We start from the raw sequence: 23,011 nt of genomic DNA on the forward strand, positions 1-23,011 counted from the left end.
AGTCGCAGATCAACACTAGCAGATAAATTACATACTGACTCTATAGGAATGCAAAATGTAGCTTCGGTTGCCTATCTGCTGACGTTGAGCGGCGAGATTTCCAGAAAACTCCTGTTGTAACCCGATTATTATACCCATTCGGTGATTGATAAAGTAGACTGAAACAAATGAATATTATATATATATATATTATATAAATAATGATATTGAAACAGAAATTACGCAAATAACACTGACAAACGGTAGATCCAGTAATGTATTTAAATCCTACATGATGTTAAATTCTCATTACCAAATGGCGAGATTAAATTTCGAGCGAACCAATCCGCGCTGCATATGCTAATAATAAAATAATTTTCGTCCGGGGCTTGAATCCAGGTAGGTATAATTAGAAAGAAAAACCGGACAATGCGAGTAAAGAATAAAATCCAATCGTAATGAAATATAAAAATAAAAAATAAAAATATTTCCGGCATTGAAAAATTTTAACAATCTTCAACGTAAACGGAGATAAAACGTGATTATAAACAAAGAACAATCGCATTATATAAAAGTAAAATTTGAGCAACGATTTTAGGGCAACCGTGACTACAAGGTAGGGGAGAAAAAAGGAAAAAACTGTTGCAAGGATATAATTAAAATGCCTGATGGAAGATATTAGCGATCGATGAACGGAGGGGTGATGTCGGAATGCTAGGAGTGTAACCAGGAGCGATAACTAATCCGGGAATAGCGACAGCGGGTAGGAACGCGGGAATACCGTGGTATCCGTACGCGGGCTTGAATAATAATCCGGTTCGATTTACCCCCCGCGAATCGCGGAGGTAGAGGTATAACATTGCTGGGGTGAAGTTTGGTGTTGTTGCGAGTTACCGGCAGGCAGATGCGGAGCTTGCAGAGGCGGAAGCGGAAGGGAATGTCTTCGGGTAACCCGCGTCGTCCGCTCGGAATCAACGGAACTTGGGGCCCGGATGGCGCCGCTCGATAAACCCCAAAAAGTTTCCCTCCTTTCCTTTCAAGGCCAATGACCGAGCCCTGGCCGAACCTAACCTAACGAAAACGGTACGAAACGCAAGGCGACGGAGACTTCGAACCCTCGCGGCAAGAGCGACCCCTGTCAGTGCCAAACACACCATCCGTCACTTGTCCTTTATGCAAACTACTGCCGTAGAAACACTTCGGCGGGGGTCGCGTGATTCATGAATAATCGCCACCTTCATCCCCCCCTCCTTGGCAAACTTCGCATTATATAAACAATTTTTCACCCCCTAGCAACCCTGTTGCCTTTAGGTAAGGTTTTGCTAAGCGGTAAGAAACCTCTTTCCGATTAACCGGTTTTCGTATACCCTCGTCTTTCACAATGAAATATGCGTATAACCTTACGGCCATTATTCACCTATCCCTAGTGGAGGGAAGAAAATGAAGACTTTGCAATTTCGTTGGTACTTTTTAGAGAAGAATTGGTTCAACGAAACTCGATACTTTCTTGGTATTTTATCACGAGGCAATCGTCAGTCGAGTTTTTATATAATTATAAAATTCGTGAGGTACGAGGATCCCGCTCAAAAACATAAGAATGGAAAATACTGGAATTATTGGAAAAAGCCTAGATTTCGATGCTTCGGTACAAATCGCTTCGTAATGTTCCAAGGTCTAATAAATTCTCTCCATCTTACTCTACGATCGCGCATTTTATTCGGAAGTATACTTTCTATCCGGTTCGCTGACATAGTTTCTTTTTTTTTTTTTTATCGTGCATTGTTGAACATTTAATTTTACACCAATGAACCGATATTTATTATGTCCCACAAATGAAAATGTTAAATTGAGTACTAAAAAAAAACAAAAGAAAGAAAAGAGAGCTTCGTACAGGTCAGAAAAATAATAATTTGATAAATACTTCACTGCACATCTATTTTGTTATAAAACTACTGAAAAACATCAATTATTGGCCGACCAACCTCCTTGATGAAAAAAATAAACAATAGTCTTATTCAAGATTCAACAAAGATTCATTCAACTCTGACCAACATTCCAGTCTTACTTCCCGGCATCCTCCGGTCATAAAGCCTCTCAACGCACTTTGACATTTGATGCCGTGTAATAAATTTTAATTGAACGAATTATCACTGCGAAAAGGCAGGTTCGATACTTGATTAAAAATTGAGTGTCTTTGAATTTGTCGCGTCAGTTTTTAACGAGGTTTCCTTTCGGGGAGTGTAACTCAAGGTTCTTGCATAATTAGATTCCTGAGACTTAATGCTTTTCCTCCGAGTGTCACAGTTTCTTTTTTTTCTTCCTTCTGTTCAACGGAACGGAAAAAATATTTTCGCAAGAAGAAAAAGTGAAAACACATACTCACAAAGAAGCCAAATTATTTTTCGAACAAGTTTCAAACATTCCATCTCTAATCATAACATCGTCCCTTCGTATTACCACCTCTATCCAATTTCCTCGATCGCCTGCACGAACATCGGGTGATCTGGACACCGGGGGGGGGGGGGGGGGGGGCGTAAGAGAGATGAAAAAGAAATCGAAATAAGAAAACCTACAGAAATGAAGAGAAAAATTTCAACCAAGTGTTTCCACCTTTCCGGTTCGGTATAGGACTACAGATGATCGCATTTATCTCTCGAGGTACGGATTTGGCCTGAGCTATCTCTGCCGGTGGGGGAAAAGAAGTTGAGGCAGATGAGGGGGAGGGGGTACCTAAAAGTCGTACAGAACTGTTGGAAATGGAAAAAGATCGGAGTATGGGAAATACGTGTGGATGAATGTGTGCAGTTGATATATACATGAGCACGCTTATCCAGCAGCTACCCTCTATCTTTGAAAGGAAAGGATTATTGCGTCCTTCCACGATTGAAGATTTTCTGGCTATAGAGAGTTTCCTCCCCGGATCCCGCGTCGATTTATCGCTCCGCTCAACAACGCTCGACCAATCAGAAACAAAGTAATATGGTACTTCGACCCGAGAGGCTGGTTTTCCTGCCTAAAAACCGTGACGACATATAAGAGGGAAATAAAAGGGATGAAAAATGGAAATAAAACGGGAATGAAACGCGTGTAATCCTAAAAGTAACTAAAAACTCTTTGTTCGAAGCCTCGATTAACCGAATTGAAAAGGAAAAAAGAAACCTAAGCCACGCTGTAATTTTTCCCACCGCAAGTGAGAAAAAAGATTCTAAAATTTAATCCTTTCAGTCACGGTGAGATTCATGGCCTCGTCTTATCACAGCTTATTTATAACTTTAATTGATCTTTGTTACTTCGTATAACTCCAAAAACCCACGAGTAACAAGTTTCCATCTTGGATTTAGAAATGATCAAATTCTGACTTCGGACTCGTGATCATCGGCCCTGAAAAAAAACCTAGCAATAAAATTCAGGCCAAAATATTGAGTTGAAAAATGTGTGACTGACAGGGTTAACATCCGTAACATTTGTCACATTGTAAAAAATAGGTGGGCAAAATTCCGACCTCATTTTGTAATAAATCCAGTTCCAATGAATTATCGCCGATTTTTATTAGCTCAGGTGCGATTATCGTGGGGGTGAAATTTGTTTCAGGAATGGAACGACGTGAACATGAGGTGGAACGTGTCGAAGTACGGGGGCGTTCGGGACCTGCGGATTCCTCCTCATCGTCTCTGGAAGCCGGACGTCCTGATGTACAACAGGTGAATAATACCGTTTTTATCATCCCCACTCACCACTTGCCACTCAACCCTTCGCCAGCTCTCACGTGTGAAATTATCAACCCTAATACGACCCGGGAGCAAAAACTTGGCGATGATTTAGCGCATCAAAGTTCCGGTCGGATTCGAAGAGTCGTGACCCCTGATTTATCCCCCTGTTATCCAATTTTGATGCGCTTTTCGTAGGCGTCATAAGCGAGGAGTCGATTGGGGGAGAACAGATTTGATAAAATCGGGGGTTGAATTCGGACCAATGAGTCAATTCTGTTGAATTCTATAAATAGAATCTGATTTCTCTGACACGTGAAAGATTAATCTAAAAACTGCCATTCGAACGGAGAATGTTCTTTGTTATTTTATTGGTTCTTTTCAACCAACTTTCTAATCTCGATCAACGGATCATCGGAAACGAGACGAATTCTATCGCACGCTTTTTGGAAACGAAGTAAACGTGGCAACGATCATTGGATATGGCTAAAATTATGAGCGATTAAATGATTCTTCGGTTGAAATTTTCAACTCTTGGATTCATTTTTTTATTTCAACGAGATTATAATTCGTTTGAATTACACTCAGCTTGACTTAGGGCGAAATTATGGCGTCTGGTAATAAAATTTTCAAAATCGACTCTACCTAGACCGGATGTATTCTTAATCCTGTCAATTAGGGGGATAATTCTGTTGTACACAAAAGAGGCCTCGCGGTAGCAAGTCGAGGGTGGGCGGACGATTATATCGTTGGCAAACGAATTACAACGAGGAGACGAGAGTGGGTTATTATCCATAATACGTCGTACTAATATGCATACACAATCCGCGACAGTATTTGTTCGGCGAATTTGGCGCTGCGGGTATGCAGGCGGAGGTTTTGGGACTCCGTTTAAAAAGTAATGCCCTCAATTAGCGGGGCGGAATTCTGGGTCATCGTTGCCGGGTATTCGGGGCCGGGAGACGTATGGCAAATTTGTATAGCTCAGCGGCTAATTAATACGGCATAAATAATATCGTTTGAGAAATTGGCAATGGCGCAGCTCGCTCGCAGGACGAAATTAGCCTAGCTCAACGGTTCTGTGTGTGTACATGCATAAGCGCGCGAATTCGCGTTGGTCAGGTCAGGACGCGCGGTGATGCAGGACGACTGCTGGTGCATGCAGCATGCGGGAGCCGAAGATTTGGACCTCGGCCAAAAGCAATATGCATTATCCATTACATATTTGAATTTCGGACAAAGCAGATTAAATCCCCGTTTATACCAAAATACATTACATCCTGCAGGAACCCCTCGGCCCATCCCGTTCGCCCTTTCATGCGTCAAATCTCGAACCGTTATAGAAACATGCAGATTCGGTAAAACTTTCGCAGTATTAAACATGCCGGAAATAGTATATTGCGTAACAAGGAGGCGAACTCGGTCTTTTCGGGACGAGCGTAAGTTTCCAATATGAGTCGTAGGTGAAGTCGAAGACGAATATTGCAAATACGCGAGGCGAAAAGACCGTTGCCTCCTTGTTGCGCACGATTCTTTATATAACAAGAGTATGTTACGCGTTTTTTCACGGAATTGAGGTTAGGTTCGCGTAATGTCAGTTTTGTTCGCAGCAGCGCGTGCGCATTAATTCCCAGGACTTAAAAGCGGTCTTTTCTGTACTCCGCGCATGCGCATTGGCAGACTAAGTCGACCGTCATAGAAACGGGTACTTTGCGTACGGAAAAGAAGCATGGAAAAACGCGTAAAATATGCTCGCGTTGTATAAAACAGTTTTTTCGCGATACTTTTCATCGCCAAGAAAAGGGAAGAGTCTGTCTGTTCGACAAACTTGCGCGATGATTTCGAAACGGCTGAGTGAAAAATCTGAAACTGATAGGACTCGGCAGTTGAAGACTAAAGTTTTCATAAAAAGTTTGAAAAAATAAAAGATTCATATATTTAAAAAAATAAATACATAAACTGGGGAAACCATAATCGTTTATTTAGAAAAATCAATAAGGAGGAAAAAGGATATGTTTCTCAGTAGAACGTTGAAAATCGATTTATTTCCTGTAGAACAGGAAGTTCAAATTGAACGGGACATAGCGATATTTCATGCCCATCATTTCAACGATGTAAAATTCCGGAAGGTTTAGATTTTTTCATCGAGCCGTTTCCGAGATGATCGCGGGAGTTTGTCGGACCGACCGACACACCGACGTTTTTCGAAAAACCTGTTTTTCGGATTCTAGGGTTCGGGAAACGTAAAGATTCATTGAAATTAGAAAAAGTAATTCTCGACCAAAACCCGTAGTTTTCCCATATCACCAAAGTTGATGAAAAGTAATGAGTCATTCGAAGCTTACCGAGTATTGCGATGTAAGCTTTCAAACCTATGAATTGATTGAAACACGTTGTTGCAGGAAAAACTTTCATCCTGTACCTTGCATTATTCCACAGTGACTATTCCAAATTCGACTGTGAGATATTTTAGTACAGCTCTCGTCAATGTATCAACAACACACTATTGTGCACATGAAATTGCAAGCTTTTTGCATCACTTTTTCGATGAAAACTTTCACCAGTTATTTTTATCTTTTAAACCTCATACCTGGAGTTTATTTATAATCCGCAACCTGTATGCTCACACACGTGTGTATCGCATAACGTGACACTAATTGAGGGGATGCTGGTTGATGGAAAAAGGGAACGATATGCGTATGAAAATAGATTAAGTTTAACGACTGATAGCTCGATCGATATGTGAGTTTTTTTTTACAGAAAATAGTCACCTTTATCCGTAGTCTCGAGCTTCTGCCGTTTTACTTGGGCTTGAAAATGGTAATTGATCGAACTTGGGATCAATCATCAATCATGGAGTCATTTTTCAATCATTGCTTAAAAGTGTCTCGTAACATCTGGCTCGGATTATCCGAATCGACTGATTAAACTTCAAGATCGATTTCGAGGATATTACTATTACAGCACAGTATATAATGCGACATCATCGAAACACTGCGCCATAATATCACAAAAGAATAAATAAAGAAATCGATTGAACAAACCGAAGCGTCTGAATATACATATGCGAGTATCTGCTATCGGCGTTGGAGTCCTATACGTATGTAATATGCATGGTAGTGTATACCTTGGCGAATTTCTCGATGCTTTTTGTTTTTTGCGTTCCTTTGTTCTTTTTCTTGTTCTTTCGGGACGTGCAGCTCGCTCAGTAGTCGGGTAGGTTGGTGGGTACACAGAAAATCGATCCTACGGCAGTGAAAACCGGGTAGAAGGGGTAATGCGGAGGCGAAGGTGGCGGAATGTGTGCCTTCGGAGCTGTTCGCCTCATGAGCTTTCGAACGACGATGCTGATTATCGGCCGATGCCTTTTTATACTTTCGTTATTGCAACGAGCCAGGAGGACGTGATCCGCGTACTGCTGCGCCGATGCACGAATGCAAGAAACCGCCCCGCGTCTTCCGGATCCTGCACCAACGCCCGCCATGCTCGACAGGAAATGAAACCACCCTCCGTGGTTCACCTTTCGACTCTACGCCACGTACCGTCCACTCTGGCCTCCTAAATCTCGGGTATCTTGATTCGTCCTCGCAGCTTCCGAACCTGCGGGGCTTCCGTTAACACTTTCGGTCACAGTGGGATACTCAGCGTCCCACATCGAAAATTCCCATTTCCTACCCTTATCACAGTTTATTTACAACTCCGAATGATCTTCGTTACTTTGGATAGCCCCAAAAACTACCGAACAACAAGTTTCGCCCAGAATCATCGAATTTTGATAGTTTTTTCGATTTCGCATCCGCCATATTGGATCCGTCGTCTTGGCTTCGCCATCTTGGATTTAGCAATTATCAAAATCGTGACTTCAGATTCGTTATCAGTGACTCCAGAAACTCCCGAGTAAGGAAATTCAGGCCAAAATATTGCGTTGTAAAGTATGTGACTGAAAGGGTTAAACGCCGAAGTCGATTGGTTTGTGTATAAACGCTGTTGCAGATGTGCCGACGATGAGCTGGCGCATCGATTCCGATACGAAAAAGCCATGGGAACCATCTGCAACCCAGTTTCGATTTTCCCAAAACGCGCATGCAGACGGTTCTTTACTTATCCTCATATCCATTCGTGACACTTAATGCAGCGAGACTCGACTTAGGGATGAATGAAACTTCACCACTGTCTGACACCAGAAGTTGGATGAAGAGAAGAAACCTTTTCAAAATTCTCGAGCAACGTTATTTGGCCAGATGCTGGTGAACACGAGTGAAATAACATCACTGTCATGTGATAGAATTGAATCCGAGCAAACTCGAGCAACACAAGATAAGACATCAACGATTTGATAAAACGTTCTTCAATCGGAACGTTGGAAATGAGTCTACTTTCTAGTCTTTTTCATTCGATTCTTATGTTTCGAGCTCATTGTCCTCGATGATCAGATATTTCCATTCGCTTAGTAGACGGTTATTGTTTGTAAAATATTTTTCAGACGATCTCTGAAGAACTATAAATATGTTCAACAAAATAAGTCCAAAACCATTGCCATCGGATCAAAAACACCGGGGCTTAATCATTCCGAACCTTCTAATTGAAAAAACCTTTTCTCAAATCGTTGGTGCCTCAACTTGATCTCCTCGAATTTGCTGAAATTTATTTCTGTAACATAATAATGATGTCAGTTCATTCCTGTCTATTCATCATCATTGGCACAGTAACGTTGTTGAAAGTTTTAAACGGTTCATCTGTTTTCCCAACTTTTCATTCCAGACGGTTCGGCCGATTCATCCTTAACGCTGTCACGAGCAAGCAAGTAGGACAACCTCGTTTCGAGAACGACTCTTCCCAGGTTGAATTAACGACTTGGAGCGCACAGCGAGGTCCCCAACTGACCTTGAATGACCTCCGGCAAGCTTCGGGGACCCGAAACGACTCCCACACGACTCTTAATCACGCTAAACAGCTTCTCAGACTCCCACCAGGAGCGCCAACTTTTCTCATGGCTCTTGTACCCCATTATGATTTTCCCCTGACTATTCACTGACCGTCACATCCTTCGGGGGTCTTTCCACACAGATGACACCGAGCGGTAAAACTTTGCACGTATACCCATAAATGAGCTTTTGCCTCGAACTTGAATGGATGAAACCAGGCGTTTCGATACCACGAAGAGTCAATTCGCAAACGAGACAAACCCTTCGTCTGGATATAATTAGCATGGGTCTGTCATGACAATGGGCCCCACATATGTAATACACATACCCATCAATTCTTGAATACGGTGAGAGAACTTTTCGAGACAATGATACCTACTCCGGCCGGAATCATTACTCGGCAGCGTCATTGTCATTCGGAAATTTCACGACCCCTAGTCCCCTTCGGGTAGAAAAGAGAGAGATAGAGAGAGCGAGAGAGAGAGAGCCAGAGCAAAAGGGGTGAGGGGGGGGGGGGGGGGGGGGCGAAGCCTGCAGGGACTCCTCTTGTCCTGCAAGTTTCGGGGCGCGTCTACGAGGAATATTCTAATTTCCGTTTTCAATGTTTGATAAGCCTTCTGCGACGGTCTTTGGCAGTTTACCAAGTTTATTTATGCTCCCCCCCCCCCCCCCCCCCCCCATCCTGCAGACTTCTGCCACGAATTAGAGCACACCAGATTCTGGTCGAACGGTTCGCACGGGATCGTCAAACGGGCATACATTCTGAAGGTATCAGCTGACCCTTATCGAGCATATCAAATTACGGACGACGACAGAGGCAGGGAATCAAGATCTACTCGCATGGCTCGAGCGGAATCGTCAATTCGCCGCACCGTTCTCTCCGCGTCGTTTTCTCCGCTCAATGCCGCATAGAGAACGGAATAATGTCCATTGTGATTCGTCCCTCCGGGGTGTTTGAGGATGATTCAAAGACATATCGAGTCATCGATGCAGATCCAATGCTCAAAGAGTCTTTCGACTGAAAAGAAAAACAGAATGAGAGTAAAAAAAAGAAAGGAAAAGCAAAAAAAAAAAAAAATACCTTTTCCCATTTATTCTACGGTCGTGGGCATTGAATTTTCATGAAAGGTGTCACCGGCACGCCGGGCTCTATTTTACCTGAATTTTTCACAAAACCGTATAGGAAAGAAATGGATTGAAAAAAACATTACCCACCATTTTTCCTAAGGTAGACACACATCGAACACAAGTTGAAGGCGCACCTACAGGTTCGGTTTCTTGCACTCCTGGGATAGCAAGCAGCTCGAATCCCCGTCCCTGGGGGTTCTTCACGCTCCCGCACATATGTTTACAGTCGTATAAATACGTCAGCCTGTTTTATTCAAGCCAAGACGCCTCTGCACCGCCATCCGAGATTTTCCCAAGGCCATGAAAACGCTGCGTGTCTACAAATATAACATATATTTTAAATAAAACAAGACTACATTGAGGAAACAAATTCGCTGGCGTTGGAAAATAATATATTGCGAAACAAGGAGGCAAACTCGGTATTTTCAAGCCGCGCGTAAGTTTGCAATATGAGTCATAGGTGAAGTCGAAGGCGAATATTGCAAATAAGCAAGGTAAAAAGACCATTGTCGCCTCCTCGTTCTACACGATTCTTTATTTAACAAGAGTACGTCACGCCTTTTTTCACAAAGCACAAAATTGAGGTTAGGGTCGCCTAATTTCAGGATTGTTTGCGACTGCGCATGCGCAGAGTCGATACAGAAAAGACGACTTTCAACTCCTAGGTTTTAAAAATTCTCTTTATTGTACTCCGCGCATGCGCACTCGTGACTCACTCCCTCCGCCGCTAAAGCAGTTACTTTACTTACCGAACACAGGCGTGAAAAACCGCATAAAACATGCTTGCGTTGTTCAAAAATAATACTCCACCACTGAAAATACTTCGAAGCTTCGAGGAGCTTCTTTCCTGAACTTGAGTTTCTCAGATATTTTTCGGTTCGAGACGTTTATGTCTCTATAATACACGTGCCGCGGGAATTGGATTGCACGACGAAATGCGGCACATCAATTTGAATTCTTCGTTTAAGTGCGGATAGACGGAACAGTCTATAAGGTATATAAACTACTTGGCGGTAGATTGCGACGTGCGGTGGCGAATTTCTGAGAGCTTAAAACACCCGGCTAGCGTTGAATGGAGGAATTTCGAAAAAGGATATGGCGAGTAAGAAAAACAAAAAATGAAGATGAACGAAAAAAACGAATGCAATAAAATATTGGAACGGAGCCAACTGGCTTTTATCCAACCAATCCGTTCTCAGACTTTTACATATACATATGTATAGATATATGTATGTACATACATATATTATGTATATTATTCAACACGATCCCACAGTTGCGTACATGTTTGTACATATATATATACACGTACGTGTTCAGGGTAAATATTATACGAGCACGAGTATAACGTGGCAACGATAATTTTCCTTTCGAAATTCTTGGAGTTTCCAATTTCTGCTAAAATGTACAAAGTTTCACCTACTTCAAGGTGCACGTAAAACGTGGTGAATTTTTTTTTTTCTCGATTCACTGCTGCAGTGCGGACGAGGGCTTTGACGGCACTTATCCGACGAACGTCGTCGTCAAGAGCAACGGCACCTGCCTCTACGTACCTCCAGGTATATTTAAGAGTACCTGCAAGATAGACATCACGTGGTTTCCCTTCGACGATCAACGGTGCGAGATGAAATTCGGCTCGTGGACTTACGACGGTTTCCAGGTAAGAATTTCGAACAAAAGTCAGCGATTTTTTCCTTTCTCCTAGAGGTTCATAAATATTTTAGACACGTTTTTATTAGACCCCCCATTCAATTTTTTCTCTTTCCCGTTTTCAATTCTGGAACTAGAAGCGTCGATGCGGTGAAGTTTTTAGTTTCGAAAGTATATCCCAATCAAACTCTCCTTTCTTCGGTAAGAATTTTTCTCCATCCCTGGCAACTTTTTGTCGATCCTAAAACTGCTTACCGAAGCTCCACCGAAAGCGAGGATAAGAAAAGAGTCTAAACTAGGAGAAAGGTTCGAAGTCAGCTGTAACAGCCGTTTGACTTTTTTTTTTTTTATTCTCTCATTTTTGATACCCAAGTAAAACTCCGCTTAGATTCAAGTTTCACGATCCGATATGAATTTTTGATTGTTCGACAGAAGTTAAATTGACTACGCGTTAAAAATGTATTAAAAGCCAATTTATGGACGCCCAAGGTGTGTGTGTGCGCAGATCTTGGTAGTTATTATTCAATTGGGATCGGAGGAACTGGGTCAACGAATAAATGATATTTGAACTGACGTCCTGGACAAACTTACAAGGTGGAATGAGAAAATTGTTTTCTTAGTCTTTGCTTCCCACCCTATCGCCCTCCCTCTCTCCCTTTCTGTCTTTCCTTTTCTTTTTCAACGACCTTCTCCCTCACCGACTAGCTCAAGCTAGCTACCGAGTCGATTATTACTCCGCCCAGCTAGGAGCCATTCGTCGATTAGTGAATACCTTCACACTCGCCCACGCGAACTGGAAACGGACAAATTGAATTTCTTCGGAAAAGTTCAAGAACGGTGAGTGGGCTGATCAAATTCCCGTTAAACTCAGTCAGCCGGTCGATTTCGATAATGCACGGCGTATGATGGGGCGATTCATTAAGAAGAAAAGCCGGCATGACGTTTGTACATAAACAAACCCGAAGTAAAAACGTATACAAAGAAAAGTTCTACCGCCCCTCTAAGTTTTTTTCTCATACTCTTTCCACGATACACGTTTTCTTCTGATTCAGCATCCGTTAACCCGCTTCGTTCTTCAGCAATTCGAATTGAATTCGTCCCACTCCGGCGCTTAAGTCGAGAAAAATAAGCTGCAATAAATCCGTTAATATCGTCTTCGTCTAAGCACTCAATCATTTCTTCGACTTTCAGCTGGACCTGCAGATCCAGGACGAGGCTGGAGGCGACATAAGCAGCTTCATCACGAACGGGGAGTGGGACCTTCTCGGTGGGTACATTAGATCCCTCTTCAACTTAGTTTTTATCCCTGTTGACCGTGGCATTAACGGCCTTCAGCCATCGCGGCATCTCTCTCAACTTCTGGAATAGTTCCTCCTTATGCTCCCAGCAGCGACTCACGCTCTGCTGAGAATGGGCGTATAAAATATAACACTGACATGTAGCATCAGCCACTGGGGGGACGTAGAGGGACTGACACCGGTCGTAACTCCTCGACGGGATACGCGATCCTCCTCGTCTTTTCCCCGGCTTACGTCGTCTGAATATATTTCTTCAGGGTACACCGCGTGCGTTACATGTATACCTTGTGCCGCCACTTTTCTCTCCCGATTTCACTTTTACCCCGACTCCGTCATTTCCCTCCCCTTCTCCCTCTCTCCCAACAACCTGCGAAAGTAGACCAATAGACCAACTGCTCCGTGGTCATTCGTCTTCGTCCGAGTCACCGAGACTTACTCAACGCAAAAACTAAACGACATTTCCATGGGTTTAATCAAAACGTCGCTCAAAAGAGATGACCGTACCTTATTCTCATTCGTCTCATTCTTCTTCTTTGTCTTTCTCCTTATCTTTATTGCGGAGAACGAGAATCGAGTCGGTCTCTTAGTCTCCCGGAACGACAAACAATTTCAATCCACCATTCGGGCGAATGTCTTCGTTTATTTTCTGACATTAGAGTGCCGTTTTCGCGTGAAGAAAAAAACCGCGTTTGGTTACCGGTTACTCGTTTTTTACCTTGCGAACGTTTTACTGCTGCAACAGAGAAACTACGTCGGTTTTACAGGTGTGCCTGGAAAGAGGAACGAGATATACTACAACTGCTGCCCGGAGCCGTACATAGACATCACATTCGTTGTTATAATAAGGAGACGCACCCTCTACTACTTTTTCAATCTAATCGTGCCCTGCGTTCTGATCGCCAGCATGGCCGTTCTCGGCTTCACCCTGCCTCCCGACTCCGGGGAGAAACTTTCTCTTGGTGAGAATCGGTTACGTAATATTACGTCTACCGTAACGTTATTTTATGCGGTTACTAATCACTGAGAGTCCATTAACCGTTATCCTGTACCCAATCGACTTACAGGAGTCACCATTCTGCTGTCTCTCACCGTCTTCCTCAACATGGTAGCGGAAACAATGCCCGCCACTTCGGATGCTGTCCCCTTGTTAGGTCAGTGTAAATAAAGTAATTCTACGCCAAGTGGAAACGAGTGGCACTCTGATTCATTATTCGTTTTCAGGTACATATTTCAACTGCATTATGTTCATGGTCGCCAGTAGCGTCGTCAGTACGATTCTGATCCTGAATTATCATCACCGGAACTCCGACACTCACGAGATGTCCGAATGGGTAAGTAGGAGCATCTTATAAAAATTTCAACCCGTGGTAACCTTTCCTCTCAAACGATGACACGTTGAAACATAATGAGAGATTTCATAAACCGACCCCTGATTGGGTCCGAAGCTGATGAAGCGGTGAAAGCTCGATCAAACCTAGTAATCTCGAATCAGGGTTGGGAACTTGTTCAAACCTGCAACTCTGAAGCTCTGAGAAACGTCCGGCGAATTCCCAGACCTTCGAATCCTCATCGACGATAGTCGTACTCTATTATAGACCTCGCCACATGTCTGACCCCAAAAGGTGCGAGTCGTCTTCCTCTACTGGCTTCCCTGCGTCCTTCGGATGTCGAGGCCCGCCGACAAGGAGGAAAAGGAGACCCAAAAGTCGCAGAAGCCCTCGCCGGTGATGGGCTCCAGCAAGGCCTACGGCGACCTCGAGCTCCATCAGCGGAGCAGCAAGTCGCTTCTGGCCAACGTCCTCGACCTTGATGACAACGCGCTCGCCTCCCACAACAACCTCCTGAACAACGTCTACAGCACGCCAGGCCCCCACCACCCGGGGCACCCCGCTCACATGGGCGGCACCATCGGATCCATGGGCTCCATGGGCTCCATGGGGTCCATGGGACACGGTCACAGCCACGGACATGTCCACACGACGCCTCATCACCATCATCATCACGCCCACGCTGCGCCCCCGAGTTCGACGCCGCATCATCAGCATCCGACACCCTACACCAGTGCCGCTGCCCACCACCATCAACACCCCCAGGACGCGGGGCCCCCCCAAGTCGAGACAATACTGCAAAGCGCATGCTTCTGCGCGAGATACGAGCTTATTCTCATTCTCAAGGAAATGAAGGTACGCTTTCACCATCTAATTCACGCTTGGACCCTGATCGTCCCACCTTTTTTTTTTGCAGCAGCAGCAGCTTTTTATTTATCAAACTACTTTTTTTGGTAACAACTGCCGTGTTTTTTGCTTTCATATGGTCTCTGAAATATTTCGAAGTCTAAAAAAAAAAAAATATATTCATTTATTTAATTTCAAAGATAGCACACGTAAACAAATGGTAGAAATTTACAGTTTTATACGAAAAAAAGTGTTTTCTGCTCATATACCATGAAAATCTGAATGCCAATTTTTACACAAATTTAATATACACCAAAAAATTGAACAGAATCTTTTCAAAATTTTTATTATTGTTGGTTTTGGTTGTCCACCATACTGGATCCGCCATTTTGAGTTTCCAAATTTCGTGTTCAAATTCGTAATCACTGATCCCAAAAACCGTGTAAAATAAAGTTTGACGAAATCAAATAACTTTTTGAATTTACGTCCGCCATATTGGATTCGCCATTTAGAATTTTCAAATTTTTAGTTCCGATTCGTAATCAGTGACCCCATAAGCCCATATATGCAAAATTTCAAGTGAGTCGCATCTAAGGAAAAATGTATGCACGAAAGGGTTAACGTTGTCGCAGGCCACTGGCAACTCGCCAAAGTTTATATACTCTGCTCCAAGAGCTTGATACGGAAATTTTATCACCTGTCACAGGCGTCAAACGGTGATACGAGTTACAGAGGTCGATGCTTTTTCGTTGGTTAATATTGTTACATCCATTTTCCACGCGACATAACCTCCATCGTCGAAAAGCCAAATCAGAAAATAATGAACCGGGAGATGAACTGATTTACCAGTATATTATTTGTTCCAAGTAATAAGAAATCTTTCAAAGCATCCATGTAAAGTGTTTGCTGAAATCCGACGTAATGAGAAATTCAAAGGGTGAAAAGTACGAAGCGGCAAATATGGAATGTTTTGTCGATATTATCTATAAATCATCTCCCACGTGTTCTCAAAACTATTTCGATAGGCATGCAAAATAATGGTTATCGAATTTTTGACTTTGGAACAGCTAAAAATTAATGTCGAAGTTATTAAGGCCGGAAATGTGATGCAAACATGTAAAGATACTACCTTACCCAAAAACATTCAACTATATCTCTTATATCGCCATCTCATTGTAACACAAGTGATTCAATTTTAAAAAAAAGTCCCCCGTTCATCGGTTAAAAGGAAATCGTAATTGGGCCTCAGTATACACGATTTTGTGCACATTATTTTCTGATATCGTTTTTACAGATAGAAGAAAATCACAGCTAACCAAGTGTTTTGTTTATTTCGATCCGCCGCACCCTTCCGCAACCCTTTTGCTTCAAGTAAAATTCAAATCAGTCAAGTTAATTTATTCCAACTAACGAATTTGCGGTACAAACTGAATTCAAAATGCTCCGATTCCCCGCACAGCAATAGCTGAAAAAATAATTCACATTCTCGTGAAATCGTAGAAAGTAAGCTTATAAAAAAATCCTACAAAGCAGCTAAACGTAATTTGAACGATTGCATAGTCCTGCAGAGACACGGTTGAAAGAAGAAAAAACATAAAAGTAATGCTGATAGAAACTGAAAGGTTTCGCCGAGTAGTCGTTTTTTCATCTTAAAGAATGTAGAGTCCATCGGGGAAACGAAGAAATTCAAAGAGACTGAACTACTCCGAAACATATCCCCAATTTTCCTCCGCGAAGTATCAATTTGCAAACGTCCGCAGTAAGGATATAACGTGTGTACAACATACGTGAGTGAAAAGTAATACCCAGAGATATTCGTATCGGGTAAAATTTCATCAGGGTATAATATTGTTCGTACCTGAAGTCGTACATGATTCAAATTTCAAACGTATCGATAGTCAAGTGATCCGATCTGAATTTATTTGGATGATTGAGTTTTCGGTTGATTTTCATTATCCGGGAATGTTTCCATCCCATTTATATACACATCGTTCCTCGATTATTCACACTCGGTTAACCCGCATGATGTGCCTTCTCCAAAAAACGAACGACACAATCTGCCATGGGTAGGATAACGGATCATGAAGCACTCGGATGCTCTGGAACCTTACCGGAGCTTACGGCTAATCGCAGTACAAAAGAAATATTGAACCTCGGCTCTGCGGGAGTCGCTTTTTATGTGCCACCGTCAGCTCGGCTCACATTGCCAAGCCAAACACAGAATCCAATAATCCGCACGCGTTGCAGCCGGGACTGATAGTTTTTCACTCGTTAATATGGGCCACCGCGGTGTCGAAACGTGGTTTATTCCGATTTCTGTTTTACTGACCTCGTATTTTCATTTTTTTCTATCCTCCAACCCCGTTTTTCTCTTCCCAATTCGCTGCGGCGCTCCGTCAACAATACCGTGTATATGGTGCGTTCCGTGCCAACTAGGACACAGACTGCAATGGGGATAAAAATTCACGGGGTGCAAGCACGGATCGTTGCCACGATTATCGGGTTCTCTGCGTAGCTTTCTCTTTCTGAAAATTGGTACTATGAAAGAATGAAAATCGACGAAGAAATAGTGACACTGTATCGTCAGAATAAAATACGACGACGCTGTAGACGGTGGGAATTGTTATTGTTACCATGGGATAGAAAGAATCCGGGAGTAGGAAAGGAAAATAGGATAGCACGAAATTGGTTATTCGTCATTTTTCACTCCCGGCTAAAACCGCATTTCGGGATAATACAATACCGCGAAGAAAAGAAACTAAGATATACCGTAAAAAACGTTCGCCTTACCGGAGTTCTCCATCATTCTACACGTCTTTTCTACGACGATGATAAATATATGCATGAAAAATGTTTCTTTTATTCTTCTCTCTTCTTGTCTGTCTTACGGTCGTTTTTTCTCTCTTTTCGTTTCTCCCCTTCTTACATCCCGGAAAATAGTGTATTAGCCGTGCTACGATGCGACATCTGTGGATATAACATAGGAAAATCCGTGAATCGTACGAAGGGAATATACAATACGGTATGGTGTCTGGTTGGCTCATAATCGGATGACATAGAAAGCCTGTACATACCGTACATATAGACTTTTATGAATATTTCATCCGACCTTTCGTGAACTTTCAGCTTCTTACCTTAAAAGCATACACCACACACGACCTTACAGGTTTCAGGAGTGCCGATATATTTTGGCCTGTCGTATGGTGAACATCATAACGTCATGTGACAAGGTCTTTTGGACGATGCAAAGTTTTCTCTCCTTTTCTTTTTGCCATCCTTTCATGGCCACGATTCTTCCAAAGGACAGTCAAAATTTCAGGTATTCACATTAGGATCTTCTATAATCTGGATTGTCTTCCTCTGCTCTCGTTACAGGTAATAACGGATCAGCTGAAGAACGACGACTTGGAGAAGAAGGTGAGCAACGATTGGAAGTTCGCAGCGATGGTGATCGACAGGATGTGCCTAATAATATTTACCCTGTTCACGATCATCGCCACCATCACCGTCCTATTCTCAGCCCCTCATATAATCGTCACGTGATTCGGAGGGGTTCTCGATCGTCGTCGGTGTTGGATAATAATAATAATAATCAAAAACGAAACTGAGATATCGAAGGAATATCGTTACTGCTGCCGCTGCTGCGAGTCCACGAATGAATATTATATCCATTTACGATTAGGCCGCAGTAAATTGATCGTAAAACGCCCTGCACCGTATTTGTTGTACATGAATTTTTTACGCTTGACAAAAGTGTCGTTTATTATTCAATTTTATCTCGCGATAGCCCAACGTTAATACATTTAACACAAAAAAAAAAAAAAAAAACACACACACACACACACACACCCAAGTGTTGCAAACGCCGCATCGCAGGTTGTCGAACTTTCGCTTTTCAAATACCATTTTTCCCCATGTACTACGCATACAAATACAATATATCACAACTAGATAAGAAAACAAGAGAAATCAAACGGTGCGACTAGCTAACCGAAGGCAAGGGAATACGGTGAATTAATGACGGAGAAAAAATTATTCAAGAGATAATTAGTAAAAGTGCAGCGTGGAGAACCAACGATTACTGGTTGGCTTGTCCGATTGTATACCTAACTGTTGAACAGAAAACAAATATGATGAAAAATATGGAACGGGGACAACCGAATCAGCACTAATGTTAGAATTTCATCGAAGACTTTAGCAATAACACACAAACACACATCCACACACGTTATATATTAATATAATATGCAAATTTACACACGCACACACGCCGAACAGCCGATCTTCGACATCAGACTACAATGTAATCACAATAATGTAGACGGCTCGATCAGATCGATCCGAAATCGACGTTTGAGAAATTGACACAGCTCCCCAGATCAGCAGTTTATTCATCGAGTCCGTCGAGCTGATGAGAACGGGGGAGATAGTCGGAAGTGCAAAAAGATAACGATACGGAAAGAGAAAGGAGATAAGCGCACACATACACACACGTATTACTATATATTATACATATATTCTCAACTACACAATGAACTGCCAAGGTGATTCAAATGCCAGTGAATTTTATTAATCCGTATATCACTAGTGAGTATTATTATTATTATTACTGTAATCATTAACCGAGAATTCTAATGAAATTAATCGAATTGCGACGGTGACGTGACTTATAATGCGCGGGTGGTTGGTTTTGAATTAAGAGTCTTATCATTTCACAACCAGCAATTTATATCTAACGTTCTGCACGTTTCACTGGTAAACGGTGATTATCGTAATTGAGTAAAAAATCTCGCGCATAGGATTATTCGATATGAAAATTGCATTTCAAGCTCATGGTCGACGCGCTGCGATACGGGTATAAATTGTTTCGGTATCGGTAATACTCGTAAACGCATTTTATACGTGTATTTTCTTCTAATTAAACTTCGTACATTCAGGAGAATCAATTTTAACCAAGGAAATAACCGTCACACCGAATCTCATCTCATCCGGCTACGTAGAGACAAAGACTACGTGAAGCGGGAAAATGGCTGCCATAGTGAGACCAGCGGCTCACCTCACGCCTTTGCCACACATTTTCCATCGACCGGGACATAAACTGGAAAAGATATAATTGTCAGTCAGTTTTCCAGCGACGGCATGGTTGAGAAACCTCTTTACTTACCATTTTTGTACAATTACGACGCGACCATGAGCCTTAAAAAAATTCACTGTAAATCCTGAAGTACCAACATAGTGTGTGTTAGAAAAAAAAAAAAACGAGTACCGATTTCGCGACGCATCGTCAGTGTCGTCCCGACGTGGAAATAATTAATAATGCATCGCCATGAGTAGCAATTGACTATGAGCTCATCATTTTCCGTTTCTTCTGTCTTCATTTTTTTTTCATTTTTTACGCTTCGAAGTCTATGAATTGTGAAAAAACACAAAAAACGAGGAAAAGATAATGATAACAATATGCAATAACTGAAAAGAAGAAAAAAATTACGTTTTATAAAATAGTCTACTTTGGGGTCAGGTTACTCATAAATTGTGAATCTCACGTTGGTATACGTATGTATGTACATTAGAGCGGTTCTTAAAAAGGTCACTTTTTAATATTGACCGACTTACCCCCAAATCGACTTAAAATAAATTAAAAATAATTTCCTCATTTTTTCAAATTTTTATCTTAACTCTAAGTCGTGGCCACAAGAGGGTGAATTTCCCCATTCAACTCTTTCAACGGCACCCTGAATCTACCAAACAGATTTCGATAACATTTGGTACAGGAGGGCTTCTTGAGTCACTGATCACGATTCTGAACTCGAAAGTTCAAAGTTTAAAATGACGGATCCAACATGGCGGACCAGAATCCCAAGTCACTTTACGTTGGTATTTTGGGTCCACCATATTGGATCCGCCATTCTGAATTTTCAAATTTTGAGTTCAGATTCGTAATCAGTGAACCAAAAAGCCCCCTTGTACCAAATTTGCCCCTAAAAGGGTTGAATGGGGAAATCCACCCTTTCGAGGACAGGGGTTAGAGTTTAGATTATTTGGAACCGATTTGGGGATTCGAGCTGGTCGAAATTCAAAAATGACATATTCAAGGACCACCCTAATGTACGTACCTAAATGAACTTTGAATATTTGATACAGTCTCAGCTTACATCTGCGCCACCGTTAGGTGCGAATGTGTGTAGAGCCGCGACAAGTAGTCGCGACAATGAGAGACGAAGAGACAAAGGGACAAAACAAAAAGAGCTGGGTACGAGATTGTACTTGAGATGGCGAATAAAGTCTCGTCGCGAAAAGTGTTCCGCCTCGCTATTTGCACCTCTTTGTAGATCGATGGAACACTTAGACCGAACGATTAGACCGTTTCAAACATCGGCGTCACAATGATATAAATAATTGCTGATCAATCGAGAAGAGAGCCTCTGATATGCTGCAGTTTTCGCACTTTGCACGACGAACGTACGCGACACACTTTCCACGTGTGGAAAAGCGGTTGTATACAAAAAAATGTTTGAAAAAAGAAGGTGTCGGGCAGAGAACATTTTCGGAAAGAACGTAACGAGTCGGTTGTTATTTCGAGATAGTTTTTTCGTTGATTTGACTCGTTGTATTCGTTATTGTTGTTTCGAGTTTTTATTTCCGATTCGATTACCCGAGCCATTCCTTTTCATAGTTAATCTCTCTCACGGCGGGTGCAGTGCTAATCGATAACTGACTACGAGATACAAAACCGTTGCGAAAAATCGAGCAAATAACCATTAATAGGAGGAAATGATACGAAAGGAGACAGACACGAGTAAAGGAAAGAAAGAATGACGGTAGGGAGAGAACGAAAGAAGGAAGAAGTATGATGCTAAGAAAAGGATTCTGAATATTTATTTGTTATTGTTATTACTATTACTATTATTATTCCCATTATTTGGAATATTATTATTATTAATAATGTATGATAAAAATATGAATTTTTCTTGGCCATTGGCAATGACGCGACAACCAATCACGTTATAAACTTTTAAATATAATATAATAATATTCAAAGTTATACACATATACGTATATGCGTATATACCCATATATATTCTATTTATAAATATATGTTATATATATATACATATATATATATATACATATACAAGTGTGTGTATATAACTATATAACGACGTTGTTAATAATGTTAAAAAGAGATGATAAAGAAAAAAAAATTTAAATAACGTATATAATGTATCGTATAAGGATTAAACATTTCGGATTGATTAAATAACGATTGCAATCCTTGATGATGCAATTCACGGCGATGGCGATGATGATGATGGTGATGATGATTGTAATGATAATGATAACGATGACGATGACGATGACGTTGATGATTAATTAACTTGGTTTAAGGGCTTGAAAAAAAAAAAAAAAAGAACGAAAAAGACAAAAAATGTCGAGATCCAGTATAGACATTGTTGCCTAGATAGATACCTGTTTACTACCTGTATATGCGTAGTCGTAATATGTTTTATTCACATCGGAGTGAGGCTAAAGAACGTTTGATATTACACAAGCATACATTATGCCTCCATGTATATGTATCTGCAACGAAACTCGAAACTCGTTCTACACAAAAAGAGCAAGGGAAAAGAGGATAATGAAAGATCTTGTCGACGTGCCAAATTCCTCGATGACGTTAATTTGCCTAGGTTTAAATAGAGAGAAAAAACAAAATTTTATTAAAAGAAATGAGAAGCAAGGTAAAAAGTATAATTTCAACGTTGCTAAAAAATATGTGAAATTATGAACACTGAATAAAACGACTAACAACAACAACAACAACAACAATAATAATAATAATAGTAATAATAGTAATAATGATGATGATAATGCTACGAACGCTCAAACTTTTCAATCGGAAGCATTTTTATATTTTATTGTTGTAATATCGATGGAATTTGCAAACGTTCTTTACCGTACGCGATGTAAAACAAATACCTATCGTTTGTTTCGCGACGACTTAATTAGCGACGATCGTGGAAAAATATATGAGATAAATCGCAGATCTGTAATGAAAATTATTAAAGGTCGTGGTGAGTTTTGCCACAACTTTCGATCACGTATAAAGTATAGGAAAAATATCTCCACGATCCGCGGTAAAGAGATAGTGAAAC

At 41.6% G+C, this 23,011-nt stretch overlaps 1 protein-coding gene across 4 annotated transcripts in view; it reads left to right on the forward strand.

Annotated features, from left to right (window-relative positions):
* The window catches only part of LOC124182376 (acetylcholine receptor subunit alpha-type acr-16-like), a 39,651-nt gene extending 17,332 nt beyond the window's left edge, over nt 1–22,319 (forward strand). For 3 of the 4 annotated variants that reach the window (XM_046569539.1, XM_046569542.1, XM_046569543.1), the window contains 8 exons: nt 3,571–3,680; nt 11,219–11,399; nt 12,581–12,656; nt 13,452–13,646; nt 13,752–13,838; nt 13,909–14,018; nt 14,310–14,870; nt 18,237–22,319. In XM_046569539.1, coding sequence (XP_046425495.1) covers nt 3,571–3,680; nt 11,219–11,399; nt 12,581–12,656; nt 13,452–13,646; nt 13,752–13,838; nt 13,909–14,018; nt 14,310–14,870; nt 18,237–18,404 — 1,488 coding nt within the window. In that variant the 3' untranslated portion in view covers nt 18,405–22,319. The remainder of the gene's footprint in view (nt 1–3,570; nt 3,681–11,218; nt 11,400–12,580; nt 12,657–13,451; nt 13,647–13,751; nt 13,839–13,908; nt 14,019–14,309; nt 14,871–18,236) is intronic. The other variant, XM_046569540.1, reaches the window with a different exon arrangement.
* Nucleotides 22,320–23,011: the final 692 nt, after the last annotated feature.

This window comes from Neodiprion fabricii, chromosome 5 (genome assembly GCF_021155785.1).
Source record: "Neodiprion fabricii isolate iyNeoFabr1 chromosome 5, iyNeoFabr1.1, whole genome shotgun sequence".
Lineage (NCBI taxonomy): Eukaryota > Metazoa > Arthropoda > Insecta > Hymenoptera > Diprionidae > Neodiprion > Neodiprion fabricii.